Source organism: Metopolophium dirhodum, chromosome 2 (assembly GCF_019925205.1).
Source record: "Metopolophium dirhodum isolate CAU chromosome 2, ASM1992520v1, whole genome shotgun sequence".
Taxonomy (NCBI): Eukaryota; Metazoa; Arthropoda; class Insecta; order Hemiptera; family Aphididae; genus Metopolophium; species Metopolophium dirhodum.
Window position 1 is genome coordinate 4327664 of NC_083561.1, and position 17619 is coordinate 4345282.

Consider the following 17619-nt stretch of genomic DNA (forward strand, 5'->3'; position numbering starts at 1 on the left):
ATATCATATTATTATCTATCCATCGTTAATCCTCATCATTATATTGTTGTACACTGTATCGATAATGTCATTATTGTATTTTATAATATTATACCTAAGACAGTGTATATGACGTCCGCCCGGCGCTGGCGTCAGAGTGTCGGCGGCCGCGAGATTTATATATTGTAATATTATAGAAACAATACAAAATATACGTTTTATTATTATTGTACATGCTATATGTATATATTATGAGATCAAAGACTCCGTCCGTCAAAATAAATCAATTATATGTATATATTATATTAGAATAATATACTTAAAAGACGTTACAAACGATTAACGGTGAAAAAAAAACTGTAAAAAAACAATATTAATAATATAATAATCGTAACCGCCCTAAAAACGTCGTACGAGCGAGCATAACAATGACACAATATACGTTATGACATATATAATATATATGCAGTTTGCAAAGGTCAATAATTGTAAGTCGTCCCTAGTTAACATACCTCCTGGTATCCCACAAGGAAGCCATCTAAGTCCTTTACTCTTTATCTTATTCATTAATTTAATCAGCAAGTCGATCACCAAGGCTAAATTCCTGCTCTTTGCTGATGATATCAAAATTTATTTGAATTGTAATGATATCTCTTGTTCCCTGACACTACAACATCAACTGAACGAATTCGCTCTGTGGGCTCAACGTCTTAATCTGAGTTTGAACTTAACCAAATGTCATATTATGACATTTTCTAGACGTCACAACCCAGCACTTTACTCCTACTATATCAATGGCTCCCCTCTCAAGCGGGTTTTTACTTTTAAAGACCTAGGTATACATTTCAGTCCATCTCTCGATTTCAGTCACCATATTAATGTTACCACCTGTAAAGCACTGAAAGTCTTGGGTTCTATAAAGCGCGATACTAAAATGTTTAGCTCTGTCCGTTGTCTGCGTACACTTTACCTATCTCTTATTCTTGAATATGGTATGATAGTTTGGCACCCCTACCTAGCAAAAGACCACTAAGACTCGAAAGAGTCTAAAATAGTGATGGGCAAACCAAGACCAAGATCAAGACTATGGCAGTCTTGGTCTTGCTACAAGACTCTTGCAATATTTAAAAAAAAAAGATCTCTATTTATGCTATGAGTTTGTAGAATTTGTTAATTGTTTATTATCTCTAAGGTATAACTATATTGTACAATATATATATATATATATTATATATATATAGAGAGAGAGATTATGTATAATATATATAAATATATAATTCAAAGTTCAAACATAAACAGTTATTTCATTTTGCACTTATTCTTAAATAATTATTATGTTTATTGTTTTCATAATAATATTAATACACTTTTTATAAATTGATTTTGTAATTTTCTATTCCCTCAAGTCACTATAGTCAATCCAGATTTTGCAGCTATGTGATCCCTTGGATTAAACCTGCAAGCCAACACTCGACAAAAAATATTTATATGCTTAATGTTTATTAATTAATAATAATAAATAGACCAATCCTGTAAAATCAATTTAAATAATTATTTTAATAATAATTATAATATATAAAATAGTCGAAAAATTATTTTTCATTTCAATATTGCGGTTTATATATATACCGTATCGCCCGTATTGGTGACTGGTGTTATTATTATAATATTTGTAGATCCACGTTATGCACATAGCCACATAGGTACCTCGTGTTATACACATATGGGCTATGTTATACACATAGAATAGAGGTAGGCACATTTTAGACTATTAGATGATGTGAGATATAATGTATACATTTAATCAAAGGCATGATCATAATTTAACGTTTTTTTATCGAGTATGAGGGAGAGGCCACGACCCCATAAACGACCATCAACAGCTATAGGTATAATTATGCGTTTCTAAAATACGATTTACACCACTTGTTTGTTATAACTTATAGGCATTATTTAACTATATTTTCCCCGCTTGGTAACCAAGTTTACTATTGATTAAATGTTAACTATGAACTTACTTGAACTATGAACTAACCAACTATTACTTACTTGTATATTCCATTCGTGTACAGTTACAAAAATGGACGGTCTACCTTTTATACCCGGGTTTCGTTTTACAGACATAACGGTAAGTATAATATTGTTTAGACTACAGAGATAAAATGTTGATTTTAAATAATTATAATTTTAATAGTATATAATAAATAGATACAAATATTGAAATATACAATAACGCACAAAACATAGGTGGGAACCCATGTGTCCGTGATGATGTATATTATGTACTTATTACCCAATGGCTAATTATATTATTGTTATATTATTTTAGAAAAGAGATCACCATTTAAGTTCTCAGTTTCGATGGAAAAACGGATATGCTATTCCCAAAGACAAACCAACGGGAATTGGAAAAGCCCCCTTAGACGTGGATTTCATGCTGTACAGTAAAACATTAGGTACAACAGGGTCAGTTTAAAGTGTTTATATACCTATACTTATTTCTAATATTGTAATAATTTAATATTATAATTAAATATTAATATTACTACTATTAATTATTATGCACCTACTTATACTATAGCAGTATAGCGTAGAAGAAAGTAGGTAATCGCTCTGTAGTCTGTTGTACAGTAGGTACCTACCCTAGGTGTCAATTTTAGCTCGTCAGAGGAGTACCTAAGATACTAGCTGTTTTTAATGGACGCCAACGTTTCAAAATTAATACCATATGGTAGAAGAACTAAAATAAAAATTTCTTATAATGATATAATAACTAAATACTTATTTTTATTAAATATTATAGTGAACAAAACACATCAGAAGTTCGTACTGGTGCAAAAAAAATAAGAAAAATATACAAGGACGATTTGGATGAAAAATGTGAAAACGAGTGTGTTAATTTTCAGAGCTTGCTAAAAACAATCAAAAACCCACCAAAAAAAATTATTATTATGAGTTAATTTATTAAGGAAAAGACTTTCCGTATGAGTGATGCTGGGGGGGTGGCAAATTTTATATTTCCCCTAGAGGCATTTTTTGTAAATACGGGCCTGTACCTACCTAACTATACCTAGGTACATTATTAGTTAACAATTATAGTTGTACTCTACAGTAGTATATAGTATAGTATACAGTCTACTTATACCGTTAACGTATTCGTTATAAATTATAATATATTGAAATTAGGTGCCAATCGGATATAGTGCTGCAATAGGCACTGTAACAGCCGTATTGTATACCTAGTGCGAGTAGTACCTACCACCTACCTATATATATTAATGATTTTGGTTATATTTAAATAATTTAATAATATACAGATATAATCCGACACTGACCTATGGACAAGCAAAAGATCCGCCGAAACCAATTGTTCAACCACATTTCATTATGTTTGATGGAAAATGTCTCTCCTTCAATGGATTCACTCAACAGGCTATTACAGAATCAGCTGTGGACACGTTTAGAGTGCGCCGTGTTAAAATTACATATTTCCTGGTTGACGACACTATTAGCGTAGTGGAACCCGTTGAAGAGGTTTAACTTTTTCTCGATTTTATCTTACCTACTTTTTACTTTTTAGGTTGTACTCTTGATTTTAATGATGCTGATATAAGTATTCAATTTTTATTTATTTTACCGTCAGAACGCAGGTTATGTCCAAGGATGTCTGCTGAAACGCGGCCAGATACCGAATCCACACCGCAAGAACAGGACTTGGCATTGGTCCGATTTCAACAACGGTGTGGAACTTAGTTTCTACGGAGTTGTGTATAAATTGTGCAGTTGCAACTCTTTCACTAGACAATTCTTGTCGAGCCAGGGTGTGGAAGTGGATGTCGACAAACCAGTGCCCGACGACCCTTACATGAGCGCAAGACGGCAACAGTTACTTCAGCAGAAGAAACAACAGTCAGCAACATTAGCGTTAAAGTTTGGACTTGGAAGTCGGTCGGTGGAAGACGACAAGCTCAAACAGTTTTTGGAGAATGATGGCAAAGTTCTCAGGTTGGTACATTATCTGTAAAACTCTTTACTTTTTTTTTCCAATCCGTAGATGGTACAGATCTATAGATTGGTTCATTAATGAAATGTTCCTCCACTCCTCTTTATCCATATAAACTTCCTTCAATTCTTTATTATAGCATAGGTTCTTAACCTTTTCTGGGCCATGTGCCCCTTTTAAGTATAAAGCATAAGTGTATAACCAGTCCCCCCCACGAAAAAAACCAGAAAAAAATTTTTATTTTAATACTAAATACTAATTACTTAGATTTAGTTAACACTGTGTTGTGAATAATCAAGCTTAGGATTTGCGGTCACAACAACGGTTTGGCCCGTTATTGTATGTTAAGTGGCGGAACGCGGTTGGTTGTACGTTATCGGAAACTTCACACCGAAATATGAACGACCGCTCGAATTTGCACACCCTGCACCACTCCGGGGCCTCCATCACTTGCCTCCACAAATTACGTGCTTGAGGAAATATCTAGGGAAAAATTGATAAATACTTTTATAACATATTACATACCAAATTATATATGGTATTATATTTACATAATTTATCTAATTTATTAACCATATGTTTATCTACTTAAAAGATTTTACGCAGTGTGGTTCGATGAAGGATCTGAACCTGCAGAATGGAAGTTCTTTGTACTTTTGTATTTCATGGCTTATGACCGTGTAGAAATCTACGAATCAAAAAACACGGGAAAGATATGTGGGCAAAACTCTTTCCCTTTGTTTTTAGGTAAAATTAGACTACCAAAAGATTGGTCAAATTTACCGCGTAAGTACTGATTTTTTAAAAATATTTAAAAATTTGTTTATAATATTATAACATAATAATATTTACAAATAAATAAAACCATTTAAGTATGAATTATACTTAAGACTGAAGTATATTATACTTTATAATAAAATATATTATACTCATTTAGAAATGTTATCTAATAAAATAAAGTATACATGGTACGAATAAGTAGGTATACCCAACCTACAATACTAATTTTACATTTATTTTGTCAATTTATATTTTCTTAATAAAATCATAGGTTATAATATTCGAAAATTATTTAAGTATAATAATAATATGCAATAAATAAATAAAAAAAGGTGGGTAAGTGGATGTCGCTCTGCTGTACAGTAGGTTACAAATGAATCACTGTAATGGATGGTGTTAAATTTGAATTCAATAATATAATATCATTGTTTCAGAAAAACGATTCTGAGCGAAAACGGTCAGTCAGCCTATGATATTACCAAGTATATTTGATATTATTGTGAAAAAAGTAATTTATATATAACCTGTGGAGCCTAAGAGCCTTGTTTTCAATTTTCAATCCTTAGCTATAAAAGTTGAACATTTTAAACATTTTTAACTACAAAATAATTATTAAATTATAAATTTGATAAATTTTGTCAAAGTTTGAACTTTAAATGCTTATAAAAAAAATTGTGCCTATGTATTTTTAATATTTTTCAACTGCTATTAGAACGATATATCAGGAGCCTTATATTAAATTTTCACGCTTTTTTACCCAACAAATAAAATTTTATTGATATTTATAGAAAAAATAAACTAAAAAAATTTAAAACTCACAATGGCCGTAAACAGCTCAAAATGAATAAAAATATTTTATCGTGTATAGAAAATGCTAATATAAACATTCAGTGAAATTTTCAAGTATCTACAGTCATTTGTTTTTTAATTACAACAAAATTCGTTCTTGCCAAAAAAATTACATTTAAAAATGTCATTGTATATATAAAATATAATAATACTTAAATACTCTAAAAGTTTCATATATCCACGAATAATATTTTTGAATTACAACAAAATTACTAAAATCGTTATTCTTGGATTTAATATGTAATTTCGTTTTTTGGATTTAAAATGTCTGTAAAAAATACCAGTTTGTATATTTTTTTAGATTTTTTGGTTAAAGTATGAACTATTTATGAGAATCTTTGTTTTAAATATTCAATCCTTAGCTATAAAAATTGAACATTTTATAATTTTTTAATTACAATTATTGATATTTTTCGAGTCTGATTAATTTTGTCAAAATTCAAACATAAAATAATTATAAAAAAAATTGTACCGATGTATTTTTAATATTGTTCAACTGCTATTGTAACAATAAATCAGGAGCCTCCAGCCTTGTATTATTTAATATATTCTATTCTATGCTTGTATCACGCAACAAATATAATTATATTGACATTTATAGAAAAAAAACAAAAAAAAATTGGAAATTGAAAATGTCCGTTAAACAGCTCAAAACGAATCAAAGGTGGTGTCTCTCTGCTGAACAGTAGGATTCAAGTGGGTCACCGTAATGCGAGAGCGTCTACATGGGTGGGGGGGAAAGTAGGGGCAGTTGCCCTACCCTTGGCTTTTTCTGGGTTGATTATCATATATTATTATTGATGATTTAAATGTTCTAAAAAAAAAAATTTCCCTAACAATTCTTAATAGTGCACTAAATTATTTTAATTTTTAATATTAAAGATATAAACACTAGTATACATTTTAAACTTTTAAATGACTATAGAAAAGTTTTACAGACAGAACTTATCATTTAGACTACTTATTTAATCTGAAAATTAACTATTTTTTTTCTGTACCAATAGATTTAGACTTTAGATCATATATTTATTATAAAAATCATATAAAAACATGTGTCAAAATGTTCAAGTTTGTGGTATCAATGACTGAATAAGCTAGAAATATTTAATTTTATAAATTTCCTAAAATTATAAAACCAACGGTAACATGTTATCTATTAAAAAATAATGTATTTGGTAATTTAAAATTACATAACAATTAATTAAAATGAATGCTATAAAATTAAGTGATAACTAACTATGGACGTATAATTCATAAATATTTTTACATTCCTTGTCTATAATATTAAAGAAAATATGTCACTAAAATACTTTATGACTAATAGGATAGTGAGACAAAAAATGTAAAAAGGAAAATATTTTGCCCCTCCTTGACAAATTCCTGCGGACAGAACTTGCTGTAATGGATGGTGTTAAATTTTAATTCAATGATATAGGTACCTATAACATCATTTTATAAGAAAAACGATTCTGAGCGAAGACGGTCAGTTACCCTATGATATTACTAAGTAGGTACCTACATTCATTGCTCCGCTCAGAATCTAAAAAAATACACATCATTGAAACCAATTTATTCATAGCTCTGCTCAGAATTTAAAAGATGAATGGGTACCTATGTAATAAACGCAGATGCACAATAAATTTAAAAATGTATTATTGATCTAACTATAATAATAACACGCAATATTTTATTACAAGATTGTTTTAATTGCAAAATCTAATATTATGTAAGTACCTAACTATAATTTATTTTAAATTATTTTAATTTAATTTTTAGCAAATTTTCCATCAATTTATTTGGAACCTGGAAACAAAGAATATGAAGAATATTATCAACCAAAAGATTTTATCATAGGAAATACAATTTTTGTGATGGGTCGTAGGTATGCATGTAAACAGGGAGCTACTGGCAATTTGACCTCTAGGCTCTATTTTAACTTCCTTAATCCTTGAAATTATTGTAGCTAATAGAATCAACTATCAAAATTCAAAGCTGCTGAATACGATATAAAAATCGGCTGATTCGTAAACCAGTTAGAGGGGGTGAAGGGGGTGTTTCAAAAATCAGCTGACTTTAGCGCCCCAGTCACCAACACCAAATGATTTAAAATAATTGAACTATGAAAATATTGGCTGATGAAAATTCAGAATTAGAAAAAACAATTACACATTTTAAAGACTAAACGATTTATAAACAATTTTATAATTTTATTGTTTTTTACAATGTTGAAATCAGAATTTTCATCAGCCAATTTTTTATAATATTATAATTTAATTATTTCAAATATTTTAGTGATGGTAGTTGAAAATCTGAGACACTAAAGTCAGTTGATTTTTGAGACACCCCCTCCCTCCCCCCACTACCACAACCGAGCTGGTCGACACATCAGCCGATTTTTCTATCGTATTGAGCAGGCCCGATTCTATAAGCTAAGAAATTATACAAAGAGAGGTTATTGTTGGGTCTTCAATACATTCCGATAGCTGGTCAGGATATAATGGACTCCCGGAACACGGGTACAATCACTGCGTTGTAAATCATATCGAAAATTTCGTAGATCGATATCAAAGGCAGGCACATACCCAAAAGATTAAAAGTTTATGGCGGCCTTTGAGGCTAAAAATTATGAAAACAATTCCAGATTTGCTCCATTGCTCCAGATTTTTATTAAAACCACTTTAAACATCATCCCACTTATTATGAGAGTATATTGTCTAAATTCTAAATATAATTGTAGTGGCAAAACACGGTAGAGCGCATACTGCAGTCGCAATGTTGCCAGTAGAACGCATACGACAAGATAGCCCAATAAAAATTTCAAGTAAGCTAAAATAGGTGATATAAAAACGTCAGTAGCTCCTATACTAATGTTAAAGTGTTGAACTTCAGTTCAAGTTCTCAAATATATAAACTTATTTTAGATTTTTACTTTACGACTGTGATCCATTTACTAGGGATTACTTTAAAGATATTTTGCAAATTGTTCAACCTGATTCTATTCAAGTCTTTAAACCAAAAGATAATTTTCCAACTGTATCTAAATTGGTAAGAATACAGTATAGGTACTCGATATTTTTTTAAACATATTTTGATGTACCTATATCAATTGATAGGTGATACCGCCTCACACAGGTATTGGTGATCCAGATGATACACGGCAGAACTGTTTATCACTAATACCTAAAGCCCCGAAAACATTGGATTTTGTTACATATGTACTAAACGCTAGTAAAAAACTAAGATATAAATTGAAGATGGTACCAGTATATGAAGTAGACAATCTTCGTGATTTCATTATGGAATATTGCATTGGCAATGATCAAATGAGCATAGTTGAATTGGCTAGTAAGAATAGTGGATTCATTAAAGGACGGTTCATGTCATATACAAGGTTACGGAAGCCAGGCACTAATGTAGATGAAGATCGATTTTATGGAACCAAAGATTTTGCTATTGGTAGATATTCTATTAATCTATTTATGAAATGAGCGACATATTTAGATTTGCTCATTTAATATTGAATAACATGGGTATAATTTGTTTAAACATGAATATAGCTTACATGTACTATATAAAATTAAAACTAATATGATCATAAATTACAATCATTACTGTTTTAGGTGCAAAATTACATGTAAGAGGATCAGTTTTTATAATTGTTGAGCTAGATCTATGGACGTATAATTATATGAATGAAAATAAGGACAAGTTTACACAGGATGCTATTGACAAAGCTAAATGTTATCTTGAAAGTAAAGGTTTGATAATCACACTGCCAAAACCAGATGTAATTAATCAGAATTCAATAACTCGAGAAATCAGTTCATCTAAACATAATGAATCACTGGAAGACACTGTTTTCATTAATAAAATTAACCAATCTAATATTAATATTTAATAATAATAATGATTAACAATTATAATATAGTAGTAATTACTTTAAAATATAATGTAAGCATTTATTTATATTCTAATATAATGAAAAATATTATCAGTTAAAAGTGGATAACAAATATAAAAAAAATAAGAAAATAAAGTATTACATCACAGAAGTTAATTTAGTTAGTATAAATAATAAAAAAAAAATATGTAAAGAACTATCAGTGCAAATTATTAGTTTTTACAACAACTTTTGGAATGGGTACATTTAGAAGACCACAAATTTTGTTTCGCTCAGCTCTTACTTTTTCTACACTAGATTCTTGCCAATCAAATTCTTCAAGTAATTCAACAACTTTGTTTATATTTTCATCTGATACACCAAACCTGTCTGAATAAACAATTAAAACTTCTACCAGCCGAGCTGCTACCACTTTTCGTAACCATGCAAATCTATGTGCTAAAAATATTGATAGTTGGGTCATTGAGCGTATTCCAACTTGTCCAGGAACCTGATAAAAAATTAAAACATTTAAGTACTCAACTAATTGTCAATGGGAAATATGATTTACTTCTTACCTGTATTATATGACAAAGTAATTCAACACATGACGTTAATTTGGTTGAACCTCCTTTAGAAGAAACAGCTTCTTTTTTTACAAGTGTTAGTATATTAGCAGCAAATTCTGACTCATTACGTTCAAATTGATCCTTAAAAGCACCAGCTGTAGCTAGTCGTTCAATAGACATCAATATACACTGATGAATTCGTTCATCAGCATCAACTTCAGCTACTTTACCACCCCATACAGCAATAATGTCAGTGCACAAATTTTCAAATTCGTCATCAGGAACAGATTTCATGTGCTTAGTGAAATTGTGACAAGCTTCTTTTACCTATATAAATAAACATACATTGTATCAATTAGATAAAAATATGATACATATGATAAATATAAAACATTTACTAGGCTTTCTGAAACACCGCCAATACAAACTAATAGACCAACCAACACAGGGTACTTGTATTCAGGCATACTTAGAAATTTCACCATTACAGAAAATGAGTCAGATTCTGTGAACCAATTAAATGAATCTTTTTTTCTAAACAACCTTTCAAGTTCGTTTCGATGAGCAATATTAGGAACAATATTTTTTTTCCTATAAAAACATTTGAAGTTGCATAAATTCAATAATAATTATAAATAATTTTTTCCTTACCTGTGCAGTAAATTTGTTATGACCATACATGAAAGTCCTCGAATTTTATCTATTCGATCAACACCTTGTCTTACTAGAGCACACATAATTTGTTTGATTGTATTTTCATCCAGTATGTTTGGCTGAATATCAGTTAAGTCCAATACAACCACCTTAAGTAAATATTTGAATGTTTATAAGAAACAAAAATTGTGTTAGGTGCTTAATAAAATAAAAAATAGTAAATATTAATACCTCTAAACTATTGATGGCGGCTTCTCTTACCCAAACACCAACATCACCTCGATGATCCATAGTATACTCTAAAGCACAGTCTAATAAACAACGTAATACTGCATTTGAATGTTCTATACAATTATCCACGTAGCCTGTTAGTATACAAAAATATTTGTTAATTACAATAAAAATTAAAAATTAAATTGGAACATACAAGGTGTAGAAATCAGTTTGGTCCAAATTTTTGTTATAGCAATTACAGCATCTTTTCGAGATTCAGCCCACTTGATTGTTAGTCGAGTTATTTTGGTACAGTCTATGAGACCTTTTAGTATCAATACGATATAAGCATTCATAAATGAAGAAGGTAATGATCCCAATGCTAGGCTAAAACCAATACGTTCCATCATATGATTTGAAGACAATTTTTGTACATATGTATTTATTATAATGCCAGTATCAGATGAATCGGGGATATAATATTTTTCAAATAAAGGGCAGATGGCTTGTGCAGCCTTGTTTCGTAAATCTAACATTTCATTTGACAAGCAATCCTCCAACAATAATCTCCATTCATCTAAACAAGACATAAGAAATTAATAATATTAATTATTTAACAATTAAGATGCGTAGATTTTAACTGCCAATTATTTAAATGAACCATACCAATAATTTGTTTGTCTTTAACAATTATGTTACTTGTTGATATGAGTTTAATAAGGTGACAACATGCCATTTTTACTAGCTCACTACTGATGCCTTTCAATTTTCCATGATTTTTCAAATTGAGAACAAGATTAATTATTTTCTCTAACAGTTCTTCTCCTAACTCAACATTAGGATCAAGAGTCTTAGATATTCCATTTAATACTTCTCCAATAGCCATAACACCTCCGTGTCGTTTATTAATGTTTGGTGTTTCCGTTAATAATAGTAACTCTGGGAATATTGATTCTTTAGCTTTTGATGGTTTTAATTCTACAAGTCTTCCCAAAGCCTAAGAAAAATATATTATGTACCTATGTATACCATTTCATAGTGAAAAAAATACACATCATACATACCATAGCAGCCAATTCACGTATTGATGTGTCCCAATGCACTACTTTCTTTTCTAACAGATGTTTGATCAGAAGTTTATCATACTCTTTATATTGTGCTATAAAAATGCTCACTTCTAAATAAGCATTATTACGCATACCAACTGAAAAATAATCAGCTGCTGTCACAATGTCAATTCCATGTGGAAATTTACCTTGACGACCAACATTCTCTTGAAATGCTGCTGAAGCTGCTCTACGGCATGTCAACTGAATTATAACCAGTTATAAATAGTTATTAACAGATCATACAATAATAAGTCATAAAAGTATTCTAAATATTTTTATTTACCTCTCTGTCATAACAAGCAACTGCTAATAATGCACCAGCGATTTCTTCGACATATGGCTGAATGTCATCAGTACTAAATGCTCTTGCAAAAGACCAACAAACATAACAAGCTGCATCTCTAATGTGTGATCCAACCGATGTATAACCCTTAGGTTCATCATACACCAAAGCTTTTATAACAGCAGGTACAACAAGAGGTAAATTTTCACTGAGAAGCAAACCACGACGACCTTAAAAGTAATTAAACAATAATTATTATTATATTTGTTTTTAATAAAAAAATTATTATGTTTAAATATACCCAATTCAGCAAGTGCTAGACATCCTCCATGCCATGCATTATCATTTTCTTCAGGACTCAACATACTTAACACAGCATTCACTACTTCATTACCATATGTCTTTGATAAACGACCAGTTATTCGACCTACTCCTTTAGCAGCCGAATATCTACAATAAAATATTTTTAATATAAATATTAAAATAAACTACAATTACGCTTACCTGACAATAATATCAGTATCTTTTAATCCTTCTATTAATTCTTGTATAATGTCTTCTAAGAGTGAAGAAATTTCATCATCATCTTCCTCAGCAATTTGAACGCATTTGGTTTCAATTTGATGAGGTTCAGTACTTAATAAATTCTGTTCTAATGACCTAGTTCCACGATCGTAACGCCATGCTGCGATTCGTACTTTTAGTAATGTTAGACCTTAAATAATCAGTAAATAATTTTAAACATTTTAGTATTTTATTCACTAAGTATAAAAATAATAAAAAACCAACCAGCTCTTTGTACAATTTTCATATAATATTTCCGTGTCAATCTCAAAGTATCACTTTTACATTTTGACAGTTTTAGGCATTCAAAAATATCTTCTACAAAGTTTTGAGCATCTTCTCGTCTGGCAGCTTTAAAAATGGCAGCAATGCTGCTCATTGCACCTAGCCTCTCCCATCGAGTTGCTTTTTCATCTGATATTTTCTATACATGTATACATTTTAATAGGTATAATAGTAATATATTTTAATTAAAGTTTTCAAATAATTACCAGTTTAACCCAATCCAGAAAAATTGGAAGGTGGGATTCCTTAACATCTGATCGGGTAAACAAACGGGTTGCTAAAACTGTAGCCATATCTCTACAAGCATCACCAGAACTTAAATATGTCATGACCACATCAACTAATCTAAATTTTGAAAATACGTGTGGGTAAAATATGGGATAATTAATAATTATATATTTATTTTGAATCTGAGAAGAAATCTTGGCGACCTAACCAAATAGTAAACCATTGAAATAGCATACCACCACCATGCAAAGTAGCAGGCCACCAAACTTCCTTTTATTAAACAGAGTATAGTAATTCTAAAAATGTATTTTTAAAAACCTTTGTAAGGTAGTTTTACACTCTATATGGATATTTCCATCTAGTTTCCGCATATCAAATGGTATAATAACAATAATAGATAGCCATAACAAAAGACAATAACGAGTTTCCCAAGAGTCATGATCAGATTCATTTTGTTCTTCTAACATTTTTAAAACTTTTTCCAAATCAGAAACCTAAAAATATCAAAATTATACATAATATATTATAAATATCTTTACACAACATAAACTAGGTACATAGTAGTTTTTAAATTCTTGTAAACTTACCTCATGTGGTAAATTTTGCAAAACAACTTTATAACCTCTAACACTGACCACTAAGAACAAATAACGAAATGCCTTATGCTTCAGTAGTGATGGTTTCAAAGTATCACGGACAATAGATAAAATTTTTCCCAGTATTTCACACAAATATGGATCAATTAAATGAGGTTGTTCTGTGTATTGTGTAAGTATATACTTGAATTTTTCATATGAATTTTCACTTTGACTCTCATTTGTATAGATTTCAGGTAGTTCATCAATAAAGTCAAGGACTTGTTTCCATTCTGTAAACAATACTAAACAGCAACCCAATCCAACACCTTCACTAGTATCATCTAATGAATCTGACATGGTATCGACAGGCAGAACCATTCTATGAAATATGATAAATCGTTTAAAGATTATTATTAGAATGATATTTACACATAGAAAAATAATATATATTAATATATTATATTATTATACAGGGCAATTCACCAAGCATTCCCCACTTTATCCTTAAATAATGCTTTATTTTAAATTCTAGAGAATTTATTGGTACACTTAAAAATCATATTTAAATTTCCGGTACTTATATATTTTATAACAATATTTCCCAACTTTGTTAATATTGCATCACACTATTAGACCTATCGTCTTCGACACAGCCAATAAAATAAATTTTAGTTTCATTTTGTTATATTGTTATTGGTTCTGACTTTCAAAATTTATCAAAGTGGGTTTCAACTTTCAAGCTATACGAGATCTACTTGAAAATTGTATTGAATATTTGAATATTTATAACAAATTAATAATACAAATATATTTGGTATGTTTTAATATATTTAAAGTATTTCTTATATTTTTATACTAAATAATAAAATAAAATATTTTTTACTGAATATATTGAGAAAATGAAAAATTTTCTTTAAAAACTATATATATATATATATAATATATTATATCAAATATTAAAAAAATTAATGAATGAATAAAAATATACTAAATGCACATACTAGGTACTACCTAGTAAAAATTTCAAGTTAACACATGTAACTTTATTATAAATAATTTCCAATTGTAGAGTTCATAATAAAAAACACATTTTCATTATTAGTTAAAATGACTTTGGTATGGTCAACATAATTAAAATGGTCAATAAATTAAATTAAATAATTTTAATCATATATATTGGGTTCTTTTAAATAATTAATTTTGTCTCATTGTATTAGGTGCACCACTTAACATTTGTGGGTAATAGTAATCTTAAGTATAAAAATACATTGTAAAAGTATACAAATATAAGAAAGATGACTTCCAAGTGTGTCGTAGCGTGCAGTACGCACTGTGTGATTACATTAAAAATAGCCAATAATTATTTAATTAATAGTTTTACAATAAATAACCAACAATTCTCAATAAAAGGTAGATACTGTCATTGATTATAAATACTAATAGTATACCGGAAAGTTACATTCATTTTTTATGAGCATCTGAAATTCACGATGGATATTCAAATGTAAAATTTAGTTCTAATACCCTATAGGGGTAGGTAGGTGGTATAAGTTATTTTTCATTGCCATACCTAAAAAAATTTTATAATTCTTACGTTAAATTTAGTTCATATCACAATTTTTGCATATAAATTAAATTACTATTAAGACTAAGAAAATATTAAGTTAATTGTAATATAAGTAAAAACAAAACTTTTTGTATTATTTTATATAGTCAAGGAGTGATGATGTTATTGAATTTATATATTATATCAATGCTCAAATTCATTATGATTTTAGTTTTGGAATAAAATCTGATCTTCATTAATAATAATATAACTGAATTACGTATTAGATAGGTAACATATATATTTAAAATTACCTTAAAAATGAAATGATACTATATTTTTTGCTCAAATAACGGTTTTGCTCATAATAGTTACACAAAATAATATCCTTATGTGTAATGAGTAGTATATTATTACCTATCAAAACTTGAAATAAAAACGTACAATTAACGAATAATTAAAACCATAGAGTGTGAGCGTAGTAAAAAAGTCAATAACTTACAAAAGAATTCTAAAAGATTATCTATCACGAAATAATTATTATTTATCACTGAGATAGTGACTATTAGTGAGGTAGATAACAAAATACTGGAGCGCGGACAACGCCGGAAAAACGAACCTTCGCGTCCCCACTCACACGAGTCACACCACCCAAGTTCAAAATAATATTATGTAAAATATGGTAAATATAATTAAAATATGTACCTACTACCTACTATACTTATACTATTGTTCTGTGCTTATACAAATAATGTAGAATTATATTATAGTAGTTGTATAATGTAGCCATGTAAGTAGGTATATAAATATAAAATATACATTTAAAATTCCACATCGAGACAAAAATATTGGTACCAAATTTAACGCAATTAAATAATTTTTACCTAGAAAAATCTACAGTTAAAACGTGTGATAATTTAATCAAGAGGATGTCGGCGCAACAAAATATGCTTTCTCTCTCTCTGACCCACGGCACCCACCCCCCACGCACGCCATTGCAAATTTACGCTCAGCAGAAGTGCAGAACCACGATGTAAATAGGTACCTAATACCATGACAAATTCAATTTAATTTGTCATGCCTAATACGGTAATCGGTATAGACACTCGGCGTCGAAAAGTCGTATTTTAACGGCATTACCTTAGGTCAAATACACCGTACTGTCTACGTCGTGACTCGTGAGCAGAACAATAAAATTATTAACAAACCCTGTGTGGATATGTTTATGGTTACCTACTTTTAAGTTAAGAATATTACCTGTTAGCCTCTAAGCCTCTACGTTGGCTTTTTTACAATGTTTTAATTTGTATGTAATTTATAAGCATTTTTAAATTGTAATAATATATTACACGCTCAAAACTTACATAAAACGTAGTGAAAAACCTATAGCTTTTCAATTGTTATAATACCTACCTATAAAAAGCCTAACCTTTTTTTTTTTTTTTTACTCAATAAATTGTCAAAAGTATGAAATTTACAAAAATATTGATTCATCGAACATTTTAATCAAAAAGGGTTATTGCAGAGTGCTAGATTGTTAACAATTTAAATACTTAGTTAAAAACTATGAACATTATTATAAAGGAAGGACCCCCGAACAAGGCCCCCTTCCGGCCGAAACGAAAAATCATGGTCCGGAATTAACACATCCACCAGTTTTTTTTTGTGTCTCATCACGGCTTGGGGCAGTAAAACTGCTTTAATTTTCTTCAACAGTATCTTGTTCGACGGGAAAGTGAATCTAGTTGGTGCATTCGGAAGGTCAAATTTTAAATTCCCAATAGTTTTCAAAAGCGCCAGGAAAAATAACATACAAATTAAGGAAAAACGAGAATTTTTACACAAAATCGGTTTTCCACAAAATCGATTTTGGTTTTTAGTGTAACTCTAAAACAAATGAACGTATACATGACATTTTCACTGGTCGTTTATATTTACATTTTCTATACACGATAAAATTTTCAAAATATTTTAATTTGTTTTGAACTGTTTAGGAACATTTTCTGTTTCCAATTTTATTAGTCTTTTTTTTTATGAATCTCAATAAAACTTTATTTGTTGGGTTTGAAAATTTAATATAAGGCTCCTACTATATTATT

General features: G+C 29.4%; 2 protein-coding genes across 2 annotated transcripts; one reads left to right on the top strand and one right to left on the bottom strand.

The window, feature by feature from the left end:
* The first annotated feature begins 2023 nt into the window (after window positions 1-2023).
* Window positions 2024-9642, top strand: LOC132939197 (EF-hand domain-containing protein 1-like). Its single transcript, XM_061006254.1, has 9 exons — window positions 2024-2107; window positions 2309-2445; window positions 3297-3513; window positions 3623-3984; window positions 4578-4768; window positions 7388-7493; window positions 8533-8656; window positions 8725-9067; window positions 9232-9642. The coding sequence occupies exons 1-9, from the start codon at window positions 2060-2062 to the stop codon at window positions 9507-9509; spliced, it is 1806 nt and encodes a 601-aa protein (XP_060862237.1). The 5' UTR covers window positions 2024-2059; the 3' UTR covers window positions 9510-9642.
* On the bottom strand, window positions 9535-16041 carry LOC132939196 (tubulin-specific chaperone D). Its single transcript, XM_061006253.1, has 16 exons — window positions 15835-16041; window positions 13984-14353; window positions 13715-13890; window positions 13375-13513; window positions 13109-13307; window positions 12824-13034; window positions 12621-12769; window positions 12320-12549; window positions 11992-12237; window positions 11594-11924; window positions 11142-11504; window positions 10946-11079; window positions 10712-10863; window positions 10459-10651; window positions 10070-10387; window positions 9535-10002 (listed from the first exon to the last, which is right to left on the bottom strand). The coding sequence occupies exons 2-16, from the start codon at window positions 14350-14352 to the stop codon at window positions 9712-9714; spliced, it is 3501 nt and encodes a 1166-aa protein (XP_060862236.1). The 5' UTR covers window position 14353; window positions 15835-16041; the 3' UTR covers window positions 9535-9711.
* Between the last annotated feature and the right edge of the window lie 1578 nt (window positions 16042-17619).

Bases quoted from the DNA above. Each gene is read 5' to 3' on its own strand.
- LOC132939197 (XM_061006254.1), top strand. From the start codon at position 2,060: ATGGACGGTCTACCTTTTATACCCGGGTTTCGTTTTACAGACATAACG. The intron at 3,985-4,577 runs GTTGGTACATTA...TCTACTTAAAAG, and splicing joins AATGATGGCAAAGTTCTCAG to ATTTTACGCAGTGTGGTTCG. The intron at 4,769-7,387 runs GTAAGTACTGAT...TTTAATTTTTAG, and splicing joins AGATTGGTCAAATTTACCGC to CAAATTTTCCATCAATTTAT.
- LOC132939196 (XM_061006253.1), bottom strand. From the start codon at position 14,352: ATGGTTCTGCCTGTCGATACCATGTCAGATTCATTAGATGATACTAGT. The intron at 13,891-13,983 runs GTAAGTTTACAA...TGATATTTTTAG, and splicing joins TGCAAAATTTACCACATGAG to GTTTCTGATTTGGAAAAAGT. The intron at 10,003-10,069 runs GTAAGAAGTAAA...ATTTTTTATCAG, and splicing joins TACTTTGTCATATAATACAG to GTTCCTGGACAAGTTGGAAT.